Source organism: Protopterus annectens, chromosome 4.part0 (genome assembly GCF_019279795.1).
Source record: "Protopterus annectens isolate FY-2018-M chromosome 4.part0, PAN1.0, whole genome shotgun sequence".
In the NCBI taxonomy this organism is placed as follows: Eukaryota; Metazoa; Chordata; order Ceratodontiformes; family Protopteridae; genus Protopterus; species Protopterus annectens.
Genome location: NC_056733.1, coordinates 1,998,251,354 through 1,998,273,606, shown reverse-complemented (window position 1 = coordinate 1,998,273,606; position 22,253 = coordinate 1,998,251,354). Strand labels below are relative to the sequence as shown.

Below are 22,253 nucleotides of genomic sequence, written 5' to 3'. Positions count from 1 at the left end.
GCGATACCTTTTACACAGATTGTTTTGAGGTGGGTTTCCCTACTCCATTCTATGGAGAATAGGGTTGCTTGGTATAGCTATCAAATGAGATCCGAGTAGTTACCGCCTAGCATTGTGGGATATAGGGGAGCCTCGAGCCGGTGGAATTAGCTCTCGAGCTTTAGTATTGGCCGAGTCGGAGCCGAGGATCGGCTCCGAACCCATCCAGCAAGAAAGAAGGCGAGAAGACAACTAACATGGAACGTTATGGTAGGTACATAACTTCTTATTATGGCCTTCAAAGACCTACTGCATCCAGGCAGCTATTGATAAGGACAGACAACACCACAGTGATGTGGTACATAAACAAACAGGGGGGAACTCATTCATACCCCCTGTGCAGACTAGCCATGACCCTTTGGAACACAGCTCTGGAATTGCAAATCCAACTTGAGGCACAATTCCTGCCAGGGAAGGAAAACTGGCAGACAGCCTAAGCAGAAATATGACAGATCCACACGAATGGAAGTTGCATCCTCAAGTTTTCGCAAAGATAACTCAGGCATGGGGACAGCCAGACATAGATCTCTTTGCTACCCACAGAAATTACCAACTGAAAAAATTTTGCTCAAGGACCTATCATCCGCAGGCCTGGAAAGTGGACGCACTTTCCTTCAGTTGGACAACATTGACAGTCTGTCTTTCCGCCTCTCCCTCTGCTGCCCAAAGTTCTACTAAAAGCCAGAGCAGAGAGGCCGAAAATGATTCTCATTGCTCCATACTGGCCAAGACAACACTGGTATCCACTCCTGAAGAGCCTGACGCATTCACCACCATGGATCCTACCTCTAGTGCCTCTTCTGTTGTCCCAGCACAACTTCAAAACTATTCACAGCCAGCTCAAAACCCTAAATCTAGCCGCATGGAGAATCCCTTGATTTCACAACAGACCCTCCTCTCCAAGGAGGTGCAGGATGTCATCTTGGAGGCCAGAAGACCTTCTACTAGAAAAGCCTACTCCGCCAAATGGAAGCAGTTTTGTGCCTGGAATCAGAAAAAGGGCCAGAATCCTTGGGTAATAAACATACCTCAAATATTACAGTACCTAGCTGAGATGTTAAACAGTGGACTTTCCTTCTCCTCCATCAAAATCCATGGTTCAGCCATTTCTGCACAATACAACACAGATCCTCCTTTATTCTCTCATCCTCTCTTAAGACAGTTCCTCAGAGGGGCTAAGAATATAAAACACCCAAGGGAAACCACCAGTCCCTGCTTGGGACCTCAACTTCATATTGGAAAAACTGACCCTTCCTCCATTTGAGCCAGCTGCCTCAACAGAACTACAATATTTGTCATGGAAAACAGCCTTCCTTCTGGCTATTACCTCAGCACGCAGGGTTTTGGAACTACAGGCCCTCATGGCTGTGCAACCTTTCATCATTTTCCATCAGGACAGAGTTTCTTTACGAACCGACCCTACCTTTATGCCAAAGGTAGTATCCAGTGTAGCCTTGAATCAGACTATCCACTTGACTACCTTTTACCCTAACCCACAAAACAAAGGGGAAAGACTACTGCATTCCTTGGACATTCACAGACAGCTACGTTATTATTTGGACAGGACAAAGCCATTCAGGAAATCTGAGCAACTCTTTGTGTCCTATGCTACAGGTGCTCAAGGAAAGGCCATCTCCAAATAGACAATCTCAAAATGGATAGCCCACTGCATACGCTTTTGTTACTCATTTCATGGAAAAGCTGTGCCATCTAGCATCAGGTCCCATTCCACAAGGGCCACAGCTACCTCTGCAGCTTTCCTCAGGGGGGTTCCTACCAAGGACATTTTGGAAGCAGCCACTTGGAGTTCAGTGCACACTTTCTCCAAACACCATCACCTTCCACTTTACTCAAAATCTAGAGCGGGATTTGCCACAGCTGTCTTGCAGGGCATCCTTGCTTCTCCTAGTTCCACTTAGTGCCTGCCACCCCAACTTAGCTTTGGGATTCTACCCATCTGTTATGACTGCAGCTGTATGCACGATGAACATAGTACAGTTTTGTACCTACCATAAATGTAGATGTTCGAGTGCTCATACAGCTGCAGTCCAGGTCCCCCCCCCCTCCATCCCCTCTTAGGACAGGCCTTATGACAAACACCTTCTCATACAACCTATTTGGGGTATTCTTTTATGGTGTATTTGCTTGCAACTACTGTTTTTTGATTATTCTATATTGCATGATTACATAAGTTTATGTTTTGCCTTCCTTCTGGGGGCACCTGACATCTGGGGCAAGAAAAACTGAAGATGGCGTCGGCTGGCTCTTTTATACCCCTGCCGCACTGACGTCAGGGAAGAAGCGACGACAACCGACGCCGGACCTAGACTTTGGAATTCGGCCGACCGAGGACCCGCCTGACGGCAGGATAACCCATCTGTTATGACTGCAGCTGTATGAGCACTCGAACATCTACATTTATGGTAGGTACAAAACTGTACTTTCCCTCTGATAGGGATTCTAGAGCACTGGACAGATGGGGGAAAAAAGTTTACACCTCTGCTACTTTAGCTGTAAGAGTTTTAAACTGCCAGTTTCACATGCTTAAATATCAACAATACCTAATGTCTTTGCTAAAACAGAAAATGCTTACAGGCTCTGAATGTCCTGAGAACAAGGAAATGCAGGATTTATTGGCAGCTGAACAAGTGGAAAATCATACTTTGCAATGTGGTTTTGATTCATTAGTGCATCTTGCAGAGCCACGGTTACAGGTTCTGTCATTCGAAGGCATGCTTGGTTAAAAGAACAGTTTACCTGATCATGTTAAAGCAAAATTATTGGATGCTCCATTACAGCATGATACTTTGTTTGGTGTTAGGGCAGAAGAGGTGTTAAAGAAAATGGATGATAAAGCAAAATCAATGCAGACAGTAAAGGATTTCTTACAGGTTCAGCCACCTAGATTTAGCAGGAACTGGCCTTCTAAAAATTGGTCCTTTCCAGTGTCAGGCCACAAAGAGGCAGGTACAGACGGCCAAGAGGCAGATCTCAGCCCCAAGGCTCATACAGACCTAAACAATGGGGTGCTTCAGCCCCCAAAGGCGGAGAAGACAAATCACAACCTTATAGGAAACGGTCCCAATGACTTTCCTCTACAAATGCCAAGCACTTACCTTTTGGCAGCACCCTTAGGGGGAAAACTAGCACTTTTCACACAAAATTGGCACATGATCACCCAGGACAAATGGGTACTGAATATTGTTTCTCAGGGTTACAGATTCCACTTTCACACCCTACCAAGGTCAAAAGTTATGCCAGAATTGCCACACAATCAGTGGGCAGAGGCACAAAAACAAATTTCTGCTCTCATGGATATGAGGGCTATTCAAAAAGTACCACAGCAAGAGCAGGGGCAAGGATTTTACTCAAGACTTTTCTTGGTACCCAGAAAGGACAAAGCCTGGAGACCAATACTGGACCTGTCTATTCTAAATACTTTCCTGGACGTTCCAAAATTCAAAATGTTGACACTGCAGCAACTTCTACCCATGCTGGGCAAGAAGGCTTGGCTAGTTACTTTGGACCTCAAAGAGGCATACCTGCATGTCCCAATCAGACAGTCTTGCAGAAGATACCTCAGATTCATAGCTGGCTCAATACATTACCAATTCTCTGTACTGCCCTTTGGCTTATCTACTGCACTCAGGGTCTTCTCAAAATGCCTGGCACCAGTAATTGCATTTTGCAGACAAAAAGGAATTCAAATATATCCCTACTTGGACGACTGCCTTATTCAAGTAGAGATCAAGAACATTCTACTAAAGCATCTGGTGTTTGTAAAAAGATTGCTAATTTGCCTAGGGTACACAGTATACCAAAATAAATCAAAACTAGTGCCCTCTCAAGAGGTAATATTCCTGGGTGCAAGCTTAAATACAACTGCCCAGATGGCTTATCTCACGCCAGACAAGCAAAGGCAACTGACTCATTACTTTCAAATGATGGCAACAAAGACCCAGCTACTTGCAAGAAAAATTCTGCAGGCTTTAGGCTTCATGGCATCCTGCATTCTGCTAATTCCATATGCAAGACTGCATATGAGGAAACTACAATGGTATCTAAAAAGTGTTTGGACTCAACATTGCCACAGCCTGGAAACCATAACTCTTGCCTGCAACAGGAGTTTCGATGGTGGGCACTGGCCTGTCACCACAACAAGGGACAGCCTTTTACTTTACCCACAGCCAGGCAGACGATAACAACAGATGCATCGGATTATGCCTGGGGAGCACACATGGCAGGAAAATGTATTCAGGGCACGTGGCCCGCGGACCAAATGCATCTTCATATCGATCAAAAAGAGATGGTAGCTGTACAGAATACCCTGACAGCCTTCAAGGATCTACTACATCCAGGACAACTATTGCTAAAGATGGACAATACTACAGTTATGTGGTACATAAACAAGCAAGGGGGGGCACACATTCCTACCCCCTCTGCAGGCAAGCCATGACTTTGTGCAACACAGCACTGACCTATCAAGTACATCTGCCGGCACAATTCCTGCCAGGAAAGAAAAATACTCTGGCAGACGAACTAAGTAGAAACCTCATGGACCCTCACGAGTGGAAACTAGATCCACAGGTCTTCAGCATAACAAAGAAATGGGGATGCCCAGACATAGATCTTTTTGCCTCCCCTCACAACTGCCAACTACAGAGATTCTGCACAAGGACTTATCACTCACAAGCATGGAAAGTGGATGCTCTATCATTCAGTTGGAAAACCCTAACAGTTTATGCCTTTCCACCACTGCCTCTCCTCCCCAAGGTACTCCCTAAAAGTCAGACAAGAGAAGCCAAAGATGATTGATTGCCCCAGACTGGCCATGCCAGCACTGGTACCCAATCCTAAAGAGCTTGTCTCAAGGCCCAGCCTGGACTTTACCTCAATTTCCTCATCTTCTGACTCAACAAAACAATCAGATCCTGCACAACCAACTCAGAACCTTAAATCTGGCTGCATGGCAAATAATATAGCCACTCAGAACACACCTCTCTCTAAAGCTGTTATGGATGTCATTTTGGAAGCCAGGAGGCCCAGCACCAGGAAATCTTATGCAGAAAAAATGGAAGAGATTCTGTGCTTGGAACCAAGCACAAGGACTTGAACCACTTGTTCCAAATATTCCTCAGATTTTACAATACCTAACTGAGATGCTGGACAAAGGCCTATCCTTCTCATCTTAAGATCCATGCCTCTGCCATTTCAGCTCATTACAATACGGAACCTCCTATTTTCTCTCACATCCACTGCTAAGACAGCACCTCAGAGGGGCAAAAGACATAAGACCCCCAAGGAGAGCACCGATACCTACATGGGACTTCATCTTTGTCTTGGAAAAGCTCACACTGCCTCCTTTTGAGCCAGCCAGTTACAACTGAGATAACATTCTAATCATGGAAAACTGCTCTGCTCCTAGCAATAACTTCAGCAAGAATAGTCTGAGTTGCAGGCATTAATGGCAGTGGAACCTTTTATCATTTTTCATCCGGACAAGATTTCTCTAAGGACAAACCCAACATTTATGCCAAAGGTAGTATCCAGTGTGGCTTTTAACCAAACCATTCATTTGCCAACATTTTATCCAAATCCCCAGAATAAAGGGGAGAGACTTCTACACTCTTTGGACATACACAGCAGCTACGCTTCTACTTGGGCAAAACAAAAGCTTTCAGAAAAGCTGAGCAACTGTTTGTAGCATATGCTGCAGGATCACAAGGAAAGGCGATTTCAAAGCAGACTATTTCAAAATGGATAGGACACTGCATTCGTTTCTGCTATGCACAGCATGGCAAATCAGTGCCTAAGAATATTAGGCCACATTCTACCAGGGCAGCAGCCACTTCAGCAGCTTTTCTCAGAGGAGTACCAACCAAGGAAATTTTGGAGGCTGCAGCTTGGAGTTCAGTGCACACTTTTACCAAGCACTACCACTTACCTCTTTACTCTAAATCCAGAGCAGGCTTTGCCACTGCAGTTCTGCAGGGCCTCATAGCCACTCCTAATCCTATTTAGACCCAGGCGCCCTACCTTAGCTTTGGGATTCAACCCAAGTGTAATGACTGCAACAGTGAAACACGATGAACATAGTACAGTTGTGTACCTTCCATAAATGTAGATGTTAGAGTGTATTCACTGTTGTAGTCCAGGTTATCCACCCTCCATCCCCCTTTCTTTGCTGGGACTTACTTATACTTCTCTATCCTATACAACCTATGTAGTGTATTTGCTTGCGGATGAAGGTATTGTTTATTTTAGTGTATGTTTTTTTAAGCAATATGTATTGCCTACCTTCTGGGGGCACCTAACATCTGGGGCAAGAAAAACTGAAGAAAATGGCGTCTGCTGCATCTTGTATACCCCTGGCACACTGACGTCAGGGAAGAGGCGACAGCAGCCAACGCCGGACCAGGACTTTGGAATTCAGGCCGACTGCGGGTAGCCTGCCAGCAGGATAACCCAAGTGTAATGACTGCAACAGTGAATACACTCGAACATCTACATTTATGGTAGGTACACAACTGTACTTTTTGAAGGGTGCTACTCAAAGACCATGTTAAGTGAATATCACTCATCTGTATTTCTATATTTTGTATTTTGTGACATTTCAGCCACCCCCCCCCCCTTCAAAAAAAAAGTTTTTGGAAAATGGTTATCTTGGACTTACTAGACTGTTCAGTCAAGTATCCAATTGATTATTTTGCGTAATGTTTCTATTAATAGACTCATGACTCAGTTGTAGGCTGCCTTCCCATGTCACCGTTGTGTTACAGGTCTAATTTACTTTGCTTACAGGGCATTTGTTTGGATGCTGTCGTATTCTTCTTAATCTTGATTAAACTTTTTTCTCCCCCTTTTTATATAGATTTTAGTTGACACTGTGTGGGCATTATCCTACTTAACAGATGCTGGCAATGAGCAGATTCAAATGGTAATAGACTCTGGTATTGTTCCTCATTTGGTACCCCTTTTGAGTCACCAGGAAGTTAAAGTTCAAGTAAGTATGTATGAAACGTGTTCTTCAGATAGGCTAATTATAGAAAGGAAAATGGATTACAAAGTAATTTTCACATGGATGCACTGTTGGTATGTTTGCTTATGTGTACTTGAACGTTAGATTTTGTAATGTAAATTGTCAGCTAAAATGTTCACAGTAGGAATCCACTGCTTGCTGGGTGTGATATCTGGCTTGTCTTTCAAAACTGAGCACCCTTTTTCCATGGCCATGCTGATGTTGCCTTACTGTACAGGTGGTGGTTGCCTGTGCCATTTTTAATTTTTTCTTGGTGATTTTATATGCATGTTAAATCACCATGCAGATGCAGTCTGGCATCAGCCCATATTTGAATGTAAGGAGGATCAAGCATTCAGATACCCCGTTGAGGACCAGTTTCTTCACCTTTTCATTTGTAGAGATAGGTAGTGTGCATCTTTCTGTAGATTTCTAGTAAAGTAATTGCAGTACATGGAAATGTAGGGCATACCCATCTCAGAAGAGGCAGCCAGAAGTGCCTGTGTCATACCCCATCTAAAGATTTTTATATCCAGTACATATATTGTGTAAGTACAGAGCATAACATAGCTAATTGCATAGTAATTGTAGTATTTGGCAGGGCTGTCTTGATGAGGCTTAAGAGAAAACAGGAAGCTGTCCAGGCATACCAGACCAAAAAGAGTCCAGACTGCCATGTCTGCATATCCACCGCTACATGGTTTCATGGAAATCCCTCCCCAGAAAGACACGGGAGAACCACATCTTAAAGCAGAAGAAATAGGGACACCCTTGAATTTAACTGATTCATCTTTGAACCCCTAGGTGGGTGTCAGCTGTATGGAGTTACTCCATCATCCATGCCCTTCGACCCCTAGCGCATCCCACTAGGCCAAAGACCTTGCTAAGCCCCCAATGGATGCTATTTATTAAACTTGCACTTTGAAACACAATTTAATTGTTAGAGAAAGTGAGGGCAGAATCCCACAGTAGTCTTAAGATCAGAGATTTCCCCCCATTCAGATATCCAGTGATCAGCAGTTCACAAAATACTCTGGAGCCAGAGATCTGGACACATGCCAGTCCTTGATCAGGTACCTTTTTTGTGGTTCTTTCGCTCACTTCCAGCCAGACTCCTTCCTAAGAGTCTGTTAAGTGCTCAATGTGCTTTTTTTCTGTTTGTATGGCCTGCTGGCAGATTCTGAGCAGCCCTCTGGGAGTCTTTCCACCAAAGACTGAGGATGCCTTCTCCAGTATGGAATTTGGACTCCTCTGATTCTAAGGATGTAGAGGAACAGGTCTGTAAGTCTCAGCCGTCCTTTCCTCAGGCGTTTGATGCAAAATGTGGGCATTTTGGCCTCTTGACTCTCCACCAATATATGTATAATTTGGGGGCACCCTTTCATTCATGATGGGACACTTCAGGTGGCAGTCTCAAAAGACCTCTACATTCCAAAAGAAATACTTGTACCTCCTGGATGTTCTTCGTGTTTCACTGTTGCAGTCATTACATTTGGGGTAATCCTGCTGGTTGCCCTCAGTCGGTCTGAATTCCAAAGTCTTGGGTCCTGCGTCGGCTGTCATCGCCCCTTCCCTGATGTCAGGTCATCAGGGGTATAAAAGAAGCAGCCAACGCCATTTTCCTCAGTCTTTCTTGCCTTGCGGTGCCCGAAGCAGAAGCAGTTCGCAAGTGCCGGTCGGCCGTCTCCTGAGATTTTCGAGTTTGAATTTCAGATCCGAAGTCTTCTATAAAGCTAAATACCCCGTTGGGGAAACTTTTTTCTTGCTCCAGAACCGATGTCAGAAAAAGTTAGTAATTGTATTTCTTGGACGCAAATACCTCATAAGGACTTTCATTCTTACTGTATTCCTTGCCTAGGCCCTGATCAAAATTTTCTGGGTTGTCGGTTTTGTGCTAGATTTAACCAACGCACTATTAAGCGTTTGTATGATTATGCTTTAAACTACTTTGGACGCAGAATTAATTATCCAGAAATGTCGTTGGAAAGCCATCCATCTACCGGAGTTCACAACAAATGCAATGAAAAAGAAAGAGAGAGAGGCGAGGCCCATAACTGACGGCGAAGCTTCTCCTAAGCCAGTTGCCGGTTCGCTGGTTCTCAGTGAGGCACTTTCGCAGCCCCTGACGACCGCTACTTTAGAGTCGCAGGCCGCTACTGACTCCCACGTGTAGTCGGCCATGCCGCTGGAAACTCAAAAGTGTTGGAGCCTCAGACGCTAATCCTTCAGATGGTCTGGAGCCGCTGAGCAGGCACCGGCTTCTGAGGGTGTATTCAGACCCAAACACCTATAAATTAAACCGACTTCAAAGGCAAAGACTAAAACACCTTCAAAGACAAAGAAGCAACCTCAAGAGCCACATGGACAGGTCTCCATGCCCAAAAAACAAATGCTCAAAATGGCCAAAGACCTGATTACCTTGATCAGGGGGTTCCCATCCTCCTCCTAATAAGAGGTCTAGGCAAGAGACTGACTGTGAATCTTCAGATCAGGTTTCCATGATTCCTCTTCTGATCAGGAATAGTCTTTTCCCCCCTATGAGGATTCTGATGCTGAAGAATCCATACCTTCAGCTTCTCCTCCTGAGGATTATTCTTTTGGGGAAACCTTACAATACCATGAGGGAGCATTTCCACTGGGAGAGCCAAGATTTTTCAGAGTCTAAAAAGAGGCTCGGGGATTTCCTGTTACTACCTCAGCACAAGCCACTAGCCATCCCTCCTGTGTTAGACATTGTAGATGTGTTTTTGGAGTCAAGCCTTACCCCTGACTCCTTGCCTCCAGCTCCTGTTAAGCCTGACAGATATTACAGGGATGTCCTTCATGGATGCATCTGCAGTCATAACAAGTGGGTTGTCCTGTCGTCAGGCAGCCCTGCAGTCGGCCGGATTCCAAAGTCCGGGTCCGGCTTCGGCTGATGTCGCACTCCTCCCGACGTCATCTCTGTTGGTCTTCGGGTATAAAAGCATCAGCCGACGCCATTTTCCTCAGTCTTTCTTGCCGCGTGTTCCTGACTCACGTAAATTCATTTTTAAAAACCCTGCTGCAGACCTGGAAACTATTTCTCAGGGTCCCAAGGGTGTTAAGGCTTCTGCTGCAAAAAACCCTACCCCTTCTGATAGGGATTCTAGAGCACTGGATAGATGGGGAAAAAAGGTTTACACATCTGCTACCTTTGCTTATAAGGGCCTTAAGCTGTCAGTTTCATATGCTCAAATAACAACATGTCTTGGCATTGCTTAAACAGAAAATGTTGTTAAATTCTGAATGTGCAGAAAACAAGGAAATGCAGGATATATTGCATGCAGCTGAACAAGTTGGCAAGCATACTTTGCAATGTGGTTTTGATTCTTTAGAGGCCTCCTGCAGGGCCACAGTTACTGGTTCTGTATTTAGAAGGCATGCTTGGTTAAAGGAACAAAATCTGCTTGATCATGTTAGTTAAATTATTAGATGCACCTTTACAGCATGATTCTTCGTTTGGTGTTAAGGCAGAAGAGGTGTTAAAGAAAATGGAGGACAAAGCTAAATCTATGCAAACGGTCAAAGATTTCTTACAAGTACAGCCACCTAGGTTTAGTAGACACTGGCCAACAAAGAATTGGTCCTTTCCAGTGTCAGACAGACCTCAAAGGGGTAGACCCAGATGCCCCAGAGGCAGATCCCAGGCTCAAGGTTCATTCAGGTCAAAGCAATGGGGTGCTTCTACCTCCAAAAGTGGGGAAGACAAATCACAACCTTACAGGAAACGGTCCCAATGACTTCCCCCTACCGGCACCAAGCACTTATTTTCTGGCAGCACCCTTAGGGGGGAAATTAGCACTTTTTTCTCAAAAATTGGCATATTATAACCCAGGACAAGCGGGTACTAAGTATCGTGTCACAGGGCTACAAGTTCCATTTCCATACCCTGCCAAAGGCAAACGGCTGGGCAGATCTGCCAAAAAATCAATGGGCAGAGGCACAAAAACAAGTCTCATCCTTCATGGACATGAGGGCCATTCAAATAGTGCCAGAGCAAGAGTGGGGACAAGGATTTTACTCTACTGTTCTTGGTACCCAGAAAAGGACAAGGCCTGGAGTCCAATACTGGACCTATCATTTCTGAACACATTCCTGGATATTCCAAAATTCAAAATGTTGACTTTGCAGCAGCTTCTGCCCATGTTGGGCAAGAACGCTTGGCTTGTAACTTTATATCTAAAAGAGGCATACCTGCATGTCCCAATCAGACAAATATGGAGAAGATACCTCAGATTCAAGGCTGGCTCAATGCATTACCAATTGTCTGCACTGCCCTTTGGCTTATCTACTGCGTCCAGGGTCTTTACAAAGTGCTTGGGAGCAGTAATTGCATTCTGCAGACTAAGAGGAATACAAATATACCCTTACTTGGATGACTATCTCATTCAAGCAGAGAACAAAGACATCCTTCTACAGCATCTGGCGTTTGTGAAAAAACTTCTAACATGCCTAGGGTATACAGTCAACGAAAAGAAATCAAAACTGGTACCCTCTCAAGAGATAATATTCCTGGGTGCAAGCTTAAATGCAACTGCCCAGATGGCTTATCTTACGCCAGACAAACAAAGGCAACCGATTACCTATTTCAAAATGTTAGCAACAAAGGCTCAGTTGTCTGCAAGAAAAATTCTGCAGGCTTTGGGCTGCATGGCATCCTGCATCCTACTCATTCCATACGCAAGACTGCATATGAGGAAACTTCAATGGTACCTAAAAAGTGTTTGGACTCAACATTGCCACAGCCTGGAAACTATAATTAATCTCATTCCCTGCCTGCAACTTGAGTTTCGATGGTGGGCAAAGGCTTGTCACCAAAACAAAGGGCAGCCATTCATATTACCCCCAGCCAGGCAGACACTAACAACAGTTGCATCAGATTATGCCTGGGGGGCCCACATGGCAGGAAGATGCATTCAGGGAACATGGACCTCAAACCAAATGCATCTACATATCAATCAAAAAGAGATGCTAGCTGTTCAAAATGCCCTGATAGCCTTCAAGGACCTGCTTCATCCAGGACAACTACAGATAAAGACAGACAACACCATGGTCATATGGTGTATATAAACAAGCAGGGGCACACATTCTTACCTCCTTTGCAGACTAGCCATGACTTTGTGGGACAAGTACATCTGCAGGCACAATTCCTGCCAGGAAGGAAAAATACTCTGGCAGATGAACTAAGCAGAAACCTCATGGATCCCCATGAGTGGCAGCTGGATCCACAAGTCTTCAGCATGATAACAAGGAAATGGGGATGCCCGGACATAGATCTATTTGCCTCCCCTCACAACTACCAATTAAGGAGATTTTGCACAAGGATTTATCACAGACAAGCATGGAAAGTGGACGCCCTATCCTCCAGCTGGAAGAACCGATCAGTATACGCCTTTCCCCCTCTGCCTCTCCTCTCCAAGATACTCCTAAAGGTCAGACAAGAGAAGCCAAAGATGATACTGATTGCACCCGACTGGCCCCGCCAGCACTGGTACCCAGTATTAAGAAGCTTGTCTCAATGCCCAGCATGGACCTTACCTCAAGTACCGCATCTACTGTCCCAGCTAAACAATCAGATCCTGCACAGCCAACTCAGGACTTTAAACCTGGCATCATGGCGAATAATGTAGCGATACTAAACGCGCCTCTCAGCAAAGCTGTGATGGATGTCATTTTGGAAGCCAGAAGGTCTAGTACTAGAAAATCTTATGCTGGCAAATGGAAGAGATTCTGTGCTTGGAACCAGGCACAAGGAACAGATACAGCTGTGCCAAATATTCCTCAGATTTTACAATACTTAACTGAGATGCTGGACAAAGGTGTATCTTTCTCATCTATTAAAATTCATGCCTCTGCCATTTCGGCTCATTACAATGCAGAGCCACCAATCTTTTCTCATCCCTTATAAAAACAGTACCTTAGAGGAGCCAAAAGTTTAAGGCCTCCAAGGAGATCACCAATGCCTGCATGGGACCTCAGCTATGTCTTGGAAAAACTCACCCTGCCTCCTTTTGAACCAGCTGTTACTGCTGATATAAAGTTTTTATCTTGGAAAACAGCTCTGCTTCTAGCAATAACTTCTGCAAGACGAGTTTCAGAGCTACAGGCACTCATGACTGTGGAACCTTTTATCATTTTTTATCCAGACATGGCCTCCCTGAGGACAAACCCAACATTTATGCGTAAAGTGGTGTCCAGTGTGGCTCTTAACCAAACCATTCATCTGCCAACTTTTTATCCAAATCGACAGAACAAGGGGAAAAGAATTCTGCATTCTTTGGACGTACACAGACAGCTTAGATTGTACTTGGACAGGACCAAAGTTTTCAGAAAGTCAGAGCAATTACTAGTGGCATATGCTGCAGGATCACAAGGAAAGGCTATCTCAAAGCAGACCATTTCAAAATGGATAGGTCACTGCATTCGTTTCTGCTACTTATACCATGGCAAGCCAGTGCCTAAGGGCATTAGGCCACATTCCACCAGAGCTGCAGCCACTTCAGCAGCCTTTCTCAGGGGAGTACCAACCAAGGACTTTTTAGAGGCAGCTACTTGGAGTTCAGTGCACTCCTTTACAAAGCACTGTCATCTGCCACTCTACTCTAAATCCAGGGCAGGCTTTGCCACTGCAGTTCTGCAGGGTCTCATAGCCGCTCCTAATGCTGTTTAGCTCCAGCCTCCCAACCATAGCTTTGGGAATCTACCCAAATGTAATGACTGCAACAGTGAAACACGAAGAACATAGTACACTTGTGTACACTTACCATAAATGTAGATGTTCGAGTGTATGCACTGTTGCAGTCCAGGTTACCCACCCGCCATCCCCCCTCTTCTTCTGATGGAACCTATCTTTCCGTCTCTTTTCTTATACAACCTATGTGGTGTATTTGGGTGTGGGTGAAGGTGAAGTTTATATTGCTGCATGTAATTTTATATATACATATAAATTTTGGCTACCCTTTTAGGGGGCACCTGACATCTGGGGTAAGAACAACTAAGGAAAATGGTGTCTGCTGCTTCTTTTATACCCCTGACGACCTGACTTCAGGGAAGGGGCGAAGACAGCCGACGCAGGACCCAAGACTTTGGAATTCAGGCCGACTGAGGGCAACCTGCCAGCAGGATTACCCCAAATGTAATGACTGCAACAGTGAATACACTCGGAACATCTACATTTATGGTAAGTGTACACAACTGTACTTTCTTGTGCCCCCCCATAGACAGTGACTTATGTGGTCGAAGAAGCCCTTTTGGATGTTTTCTGAAGCAGCACCCTTACACCAGAATAAGAGACCAGAATGTTTTCATAGAGTGCAGGATTCTCACAACCCTCCTGTATGCATCCCTTTGCAGACTCCAGCTAGTGTCTGTAGACTGCAAAATAGGCAAAACTGAGTTTAGGGTGTAAAGATGGTGGTGGAGCTTGAAGGATAAAACTCAGACTGCAGCTCTGATTAGCCAGGCGTAGACTAGCCTTCAGACAGGAAACATGCTGTAAAATGTATGCATGATTCTGTAGATGCAGCATACTTGGCTGTAGGTTACAGGGTCAGTAATCAAGAACCATTCTGTGGGAGCTCTCATTTTGCAGAGATGTGAAGGTGCAACTCTTTAATGCCCCCTTGAATAAGGATGTGCTGTGTGCTCCCCATCCTGTTATGTATTCAGAAAGCTGGGGACAAAGGGAAGGCAGTTGCAATGGTGAAACATGCTTCACTCTTTTATTCTTGGTTTTACTAGAAATGACTGTCGCTCATCTGGTCAGGATAAAGCAGACTAACATTTATGGGCTCAGTTCAAGCAGCTGTATTACACGCACACACATCAGGAATGAGGCTTTGTAACTTAAACTTGAATAAACCTATAAACTGACTACCAGACTCGTACATGTTAACACTGTTGCTGTTAAAATGGCACTGGCTGCCTGCACGTGCTCACTATCTGTATGCACGTGCTACATTTGGAAATGCTTTTTAAAGGTACATATGCTCTGAATTACATCCTCCCTGATTGAGAAATATCTCATATATGAAATGATAGTATTCAATGCCATGCAATTTACAGAAATGATCTTTTGACATGCAGTTATACAAAACTAATTCTGTGATATGTTGTGTCTTTTGGCTTTTCCCAGTAATTATACAAAATCAGACACACAAAACTGTCATGATGTCCTTCAAGGATGCATCTGCAGTCATAACAAATGGGTTGTCCTGTCGTCAGGCAGCCCTTCGGTCGGCCGGATTCCAAAGTCTGGGTCCAGCTTCGGCTGATGTCGCACTCCACCCGACGTTATCTCTGCTGGTCTTCGGGTATAAAGGCATCAGCTGACGCCATTTTCCTCAGTCTTTCTTGCCGCGTGGCGCCCGAAGCAGAAGCTGTTCGCAAGTGCCGGTCGGTCAGATCCAGAGATTACTACTACCGAATACTACTTCGAAGACTTCTAAAAAGCTAAGTACCCCATTGGGGACTCTTTCTTGCCTCAGCCGATGTCAGAAAAAGTCAATAACTGTTTAACTTGTGGGAAACAAATACCTCATAAAGATTTCCACTCTTACTGCCTGCCTTGCTTAGGCCCAGACCACGACGTAGCAGCCTGTTCAGCCTGTGCTTCCTTCAACCGACGAGCTTAGGCGTCGGTCGGAGTTGCTGAACAGTTTTTCGGCTCAGATTTTGCGTACATTATGCCGTCGGATCCTCCGACTTCCCAAATTGTTAAAAAGCAAAGAAAAGACCGACACTCGCGGTCCGCGGTTTCGGCGAAACCACGGTTAAGCAAGCGAGTGTCTCGGTTTCGGCGAAACCGAGAAAACAGGTCAATCTTCAGCCGAATCCATGACTACTACTGAGGCTCCTGCTACCTTAGTTGAATCGGCCTCTGAAGTTTTGCCTACTACTGTGGTTCCTAGTGATTTATCAGACACCATCCCTTTGGATGTCTCTACCCCAGCACGTGGTGCTGCTAGGCCTCCTGCAGCCATGTCTATTAAGGCCTTTGCCAGGGCTAAAGCAGCCAAAACTGTTAAATCAGTGCCTGTTAAGCCCCCCTCACACAGGCCCTCTTCTAGTTCACAAATGCTTACTCTGGCAGAGGATTTAATATCCTTAATTAGGGGGTCCCAATCTCGCCCAGACAGGGCCTCTCAGCCCCCAGAAAAGAGACCTAGAGCAGAGCACCCCGAGCCAGTGTCCTCTGATGATTCTTCGGATGACTCAGACATTACAGATCAGCCAGAGGCTCCTTTTTCTACTTAGGAGGATTCCGATGCTGAAGAATCCATTCCATCTGCCTCTCCACCAGAGGAATTTTCCTTTGGAGAAACCTTACATGCCATGAGAGAACAATTCCAATGGCAGGGACAAGATTTCTCAGATTCAAGAAAAAGGCTTAGGACATTTCTGCACCTACCACAACATAGGCCCTTAGCTATACCTCCAGTACTGCCTGTTGTGGATGATGCTTTTAATGATGTTTGCACTGCTCCTGATACTTTACCTCCAGCCCCTGCCAAACCAAATAGATTTTACAGGGTGCCAGACACTCATCACCACCTATACAAGGCCCCACTTGCAGATCCTGAGACTATATCCCAGGGGCCTAAGGCAGTAGCCTCAACCTCAGCAAAAAACCCTACTCCTTCTGAAAGGGAATCCAGGTCCTTAGAGATGGGGAAAAAGTTTACACCTCTGCTACTCTCTCAGCTAGAGCTTTAAACTGTCAGTTTCATATGATCCAATACCAAGAGTTTATGCTTGATCAGTTAACTAAGAAGCTGTCCTCTGATGACTCCTTAGATAAGAAATATGTTTTAGAAATGGTGAATAACATTCAGCAGGTTAGTAACCATTCTTTAAAATGTGGCTATGATGCACTGGAGGCTTCATTTAGATCAGCCATGACTGGCACAGTGATAAGAAGGCATGCATGGTTGAAAGAACAGGTCTTGCCGGATCATGTTAAAGCAAAGCTGTTAGATGCTCCTATGGATAAGGCCAGTCTATTTGGTACACCTGCTCAGCAAGTAATGAAGAAAATGGAAGAGAAGGCAAAATCTGTACAAACAGTTAAGGATTTCTTACAGGTTCAGCCCCCAAGGTTTAGCAGGAACTGGCCTGCCAAAAATTGGTCCTTTCCAGACTCCTCAAAATCTCAAAGAGGCAGGAATAGACGCTCTAGAGGCAGAAATCAATCCAGAGGAGGTGCCTACAGAGGACGACAGTGGCAAGGCAATAACAGAGGCACAGACACAACCGCTGCCACTGCAACAGGACAAACACAGTGACTTGGCTCTGACACCGCCTACCAGGGAGCAAATAGCAGCACCTTTAGGCGGAAAGTTAGCCTTATTTTCGAAAAATTGGCACTATATCACAAAAGACAAGTGGATTTTGCAAACCATAGACCTAGGCTACAGGTTCCACTTCCGCACCTTACCAGTAAAAAGAGGAATGCCAAACCTACCTCCAAATCAAAAAACAGAAGCTCTAAAGCAGATAGCTCAATTAACAAAGATGAGAGCTGTGGAAAGAGTACCAATAACAGAACAGGGCAAAGGATTCTACTCCAGACTCTTCCTAGTACCAAGAAAAGAGAAAAGTTGGAGACCTATTCTCGATCTGTCCGTCTTAAACACATACATCATTGTCCCAAAATTCAAAATGCTGACCCTACAGCAACTTCTTCCCATGCTGGGCAAGGAGTGTTGGCTGGTAACTCTAGATCTCAAGGAGGCATACCTGCGTCCCCATACGACCAAATTGCAGAAGATACCTCAGATTTCTTGCAGGATCAGAGCATTATCAATTCTCAGCATTGCCCTTTGGCTTATCTACTGCCCAGAGTATTCACAAAATGCCTGGCATCAGTAATCGCTCACTGCAGGCTACAGGGAATCCAAATTTATCCATACCTGGACGACTGCCTGTTACAAGCGGACAACAAAAGCAAGCTGACAACAGATTTACAAAGAGTCATTTGCTTACTACAAGCCCTGGGATACACAGTCAATTTAAAAAAGTCAAGACTGATACCATCCCAAACAAGAACATTCTTGGGTGCGGAATTGGACACAGTAAAACAAGTGGCATTCCTAACTGCAGAAAAACAAGAACAACTCCCTCTTTACTTCTTGGCATTAACAAAGCAGAACAAACTAACAGCAAGAAAAGTACTGCAGGCCTTGGGCTTCATGGCATCATGCATAATCCTGGTCCCACATGCCAGACTGCATATGAGAAAGCTACAGTGGTACCTAAAGAATTTATGGTCTCAACACAGGCACAGCTTAGAAACCGAAATCCCACTAATCCCATGCCTGAAACAGGAGTTCCTATGGTGGGCTCAAGCATGCCAGTCAAACCCAGGCTTGCCCTTCCACAACTTTCAAGCAAACCAAACCATCACAACGGACGCCTCAGACCTAGGCTGGGGGGGCGCACATGTTGGACAAATGCATACAAGGATTGTGGACTCCAGACCAGCTGCACCTGCACATAAACCAAAAAGAAATGCTGGCAGTAAAACTAGCAATCCAGAAATTCAGACCATTCCTCAAAGAAGGCCATTTAATGATAAGGACAGACAACACCACAGTCATGTGGTACATCAACAAACAGGGAGGCACTCATTCATACCCCTATGCAGAATGACTCTGGACCTTTGGAATATGGCTCTGAGCTACAACATCCAGCTACAGGCAATATTTGTGCCGGAAAAGAAAACACCCTAGCAGACATGTTAAGCAGAACCACCTCGGACGCTCACGAATGGATGCTACATCCGGACATCTTCAAGGCCATCACAAAGAAATGGGGAATGCCACAAATAGACCTATTCGCATCCCCACTCAATCACCAGCTCAAAAAATTCTGCCAAAGGACATACCACCAACTTGCATGGAAGGTGGACTCTCTATCCTTCAGTTGGAAAGGCCTGACAGCATATGCATTTCCACCACTTCCTTTGATGCACAAGGTACTACTGAAAATCAAAGAGGAATGTCCAAGGATAATCCTGATAGCTCCGAATTGGCCAAGACAACACTGGTATCCATTGCTGAGGAGCATGTCTCAGGGGAGAATGTGGTCAATGCCCCTGATGCCTTTGATGTTAACTCAGAACAACTACAACATCATGCACCCAAACCTAAAACCTTGCAACTGACTGCCTGGAACATCACATAGCAGCAACTAACCCAGACCTATCCCAAAGGGTTAAAGACATTATCCTTGAAGCCCAGACCTTCAACAAGAAGGAACTATGCAGGAAAATGGAAAAGGTTTGTCATTTGGAGTACTGAAAGAGGAAAAGATGTGTCGAACATAGATATTGCTAACATCCTGGAGTACTTGGCAGAGCTTCTACATACAGGCCTGTCCTATTCCTCCATCAAGATACATGCATCAGCTATTTCAGCAGAATACAGCTTGATCCACCTGTCTTTTCATCCTCTACTCAGGCAGTTCCTCAGAGGGATCAAGAATGTAAAACCTCCTAGGAAACCACCATTACCAGCATGGGACTTGAACTTTGTGCTAGAAAAATTGACACTCCTCCATTTGAACCAGCAGCAACAGCAGATCTTCAACACCTATCATGGAAAACTGCTTTTCTACTGGCAATTACTTCAGCAAGGAGGGTTTGAACTACAGGCCTTAATGTCAGTACAACCCTTCCTAATCTTCCATCAAGATAGGGTGTCCATGAGAACTAATCCTACATTTATGCCTAAGGTGGTATCCAGAGTGTCTTTGAACCAGGCAATCCACCTACCTACCTTCTTTCCCAATCCACAGAACAGGGGGGAAAGACTGCTGCATACCTTGGATGTACATAGACAGTTACGCTACTACCTGGACAGAACCAAAGGTGACAGAAAACTGACCAGCTTTTAGTAGCCTATGCAACAGGAAGGGAAGGAAAAGCAATTTCCAAACAGACAATCTCCAAATGGATAGGAAATTGCATAAGATTCTGTTACTCCTACCACAGAAAACCAATTCCACAGAACATAAGACCTCATTCTACAAGGGCTACAGCCACTACCACAGCTTTCTTACGAGGAGTGGCAACCAAGGACATTATTGAGGCTACTTGGACCTCCGTGCATACATTTGCCAAGCATTATAATTTACCTCTATACTCTAGATCCCGAGCAGGGTTTGCCACTGCTGTACTGCAAGGGATCCTAACTACACCATAATTCTTCTTCCTCCTCCCTAGTTTGGCTATGGTATTCTACCCATTTGTTATGACTGCAGATGCATCCTTGAAGGACATAGTACAGTTTTGTACCTACCATAAATGTAGATGTCCGAACAGGATAGCATCTGCAGTCAGGATTACCCACCCTCCTTCCCCTCTGTGGTACTCCTAGGGTATTTACCCTCCTAATAGCTAGCTGGGGGGGGAGTCTCTTATGGTGTATTTGTTTGTATATATGTACATACATGCTTATTTTTTGTATTTGCCTTCTACTATTTTGGAAACATTGGCATTTATCCAAAATTTAGCTTTCCAAGAGGGCAACTGGCATCTGGGGCAAGAAACACTGAGGAAAATGGTGTCGGCTGATGCCTTTATACCCAAAGACCAGCAGAGATGATGTCGGGTGGAGTGCGACATCAGCCGAAGCCAGACCCAGACTTTGGAATCCGGCCGACCGAAGGGCTGCCTGACGGCAGGACAACCCATTTGTTATGACTGCAGATGCTATCCTGTTCGGACATCTACATTTATAGTAGGTACAAAACTGAACTTTCAGGTTGCTGTGTATTTTACACTAAGTCTAGAAATATGACCTGATTGTGTAACAAAAGTCAGAATTGGATCTAGCAGCGGGGACTGTCTTCAAGGAATTTTCAACTTTCCGGACATCATCAGGAATGGGAATGGATACTGAGATATGTTCTTCGGTACCAGCATTGTCAGGATTGCTCTGAGATCTAAAGTCTGTATCATGGGTACGATGCTGTGATATTTCTGATACAGGAAGATGTCTGCGGTTTTTCCTGTACTCTGTATCCGCAGATTCCACTAGGAAGGCTCTCTGTTCGGCATGTATATTTCTCACTTGACTAGTTCAATCAAAGCCTTTCACCATTTGCATCCTCACTGTCTCTATTTTTAGCAGATGAAATCTGCTCATTTATCATAGCTGGACTTCTGAGAAGAATGCTTTTTTAAAACTTGGGCTTTGATTTCTCTGTTTTTAGCATTAGGCACCAACAAACGAGAACTGATAGGCAAGGTTGTTCTGGTTTGCCTACATAGAAGTCTCTGAGCAGGTGAGCCAAGGAGATTGTCATGAAGTATATTCCTGAGATTGAGTAAACTCAAAATGTTGGTATTGTCACACTTTGACCTCTCTGGTAATTGCTTTGCACTCTGTACTGCACATTCAGCAAGGCCGTTGGACTGTGGATATTCAGGACTGCTAGTAACATGGTTAAAGTCACATTCTTTAGCAAATCTCTTAAACAATTGACTGGTAAACTGAGAACTGTTGTCTGAAATAACTGTCTGTGCACTACCATGGACTTGAGAAATGACGTTTCATCTTAGTAACAGGAACACTGGACATTAGGTTAGGTAGCAAATTGATTTCAAACTAGTTCGAATAAGAGTCTGTCAACACTAAGTAATGCTGATTGTTCCCTTCAATCATGTCAGTTACTGCTATTGACTAAGGTAGTTCAGGAATTTGGCTCAGCTGAAGTGGCTCTTTTTGCAAATGCAGCTTAGTACTGTTGCACACTGAATAAGAAGAAAGCACTTTATCAATGTCTGTGGATATAGAAAGCCAAAATACTGGTCCTCTCTCCCTACTTTTGGTAGTGACGGAACCTGGGTGGCCGCAATGCAAAATCTGAATGTATTCACGTTGTAAGGAAGTAGGAACAACTTTGACCTTTGAAAATGATACCATCTTTCATCAGCATCTCATCTCTGTATGGAAAATAAGGTTGCACTTCTAGCAGTACAGAAGATTGCTTTGACTGCCACCCTACATTGATGAAGTGGTTGAGCTTTTGCAAAACTGGATCAGTCGTTGTATGATCTCTCAGCTCATCAAGTGTCGTGGTAGAAAAAGTTTGCACGACCATGACATCAAAGTCAAAATTCTCTGCATCAAGCTCTTCCGTAGTATTTCTGGATGATCTGGATAAGGTATCA

The 22,253-nt window shown here is 44.7% G+C and overlaps 1 protein-coding gene across 1 annotated transcript in view; it reads left to right on the top strand.

The window, feature by feature from the left end:
- The window catches only part of KPNA4 (karyopherin subunit alpha 4), a 1,407,074-nt gene that overhangs the window by 869,760 nt on the left and 515,061 nt on the right, over positions 1–22,253 (top strand). Inside the window, exon 11 of the mRNA XM_044069621.1 lies at positions 6,911–7,042. Coding sequence (XP_043925556.1) covers positions 6,911–7,042 — 132 coding nt within the window. The remainder of the gene's footprint in view (positions 1–6,910; positions 7,043–22,253) is intronic.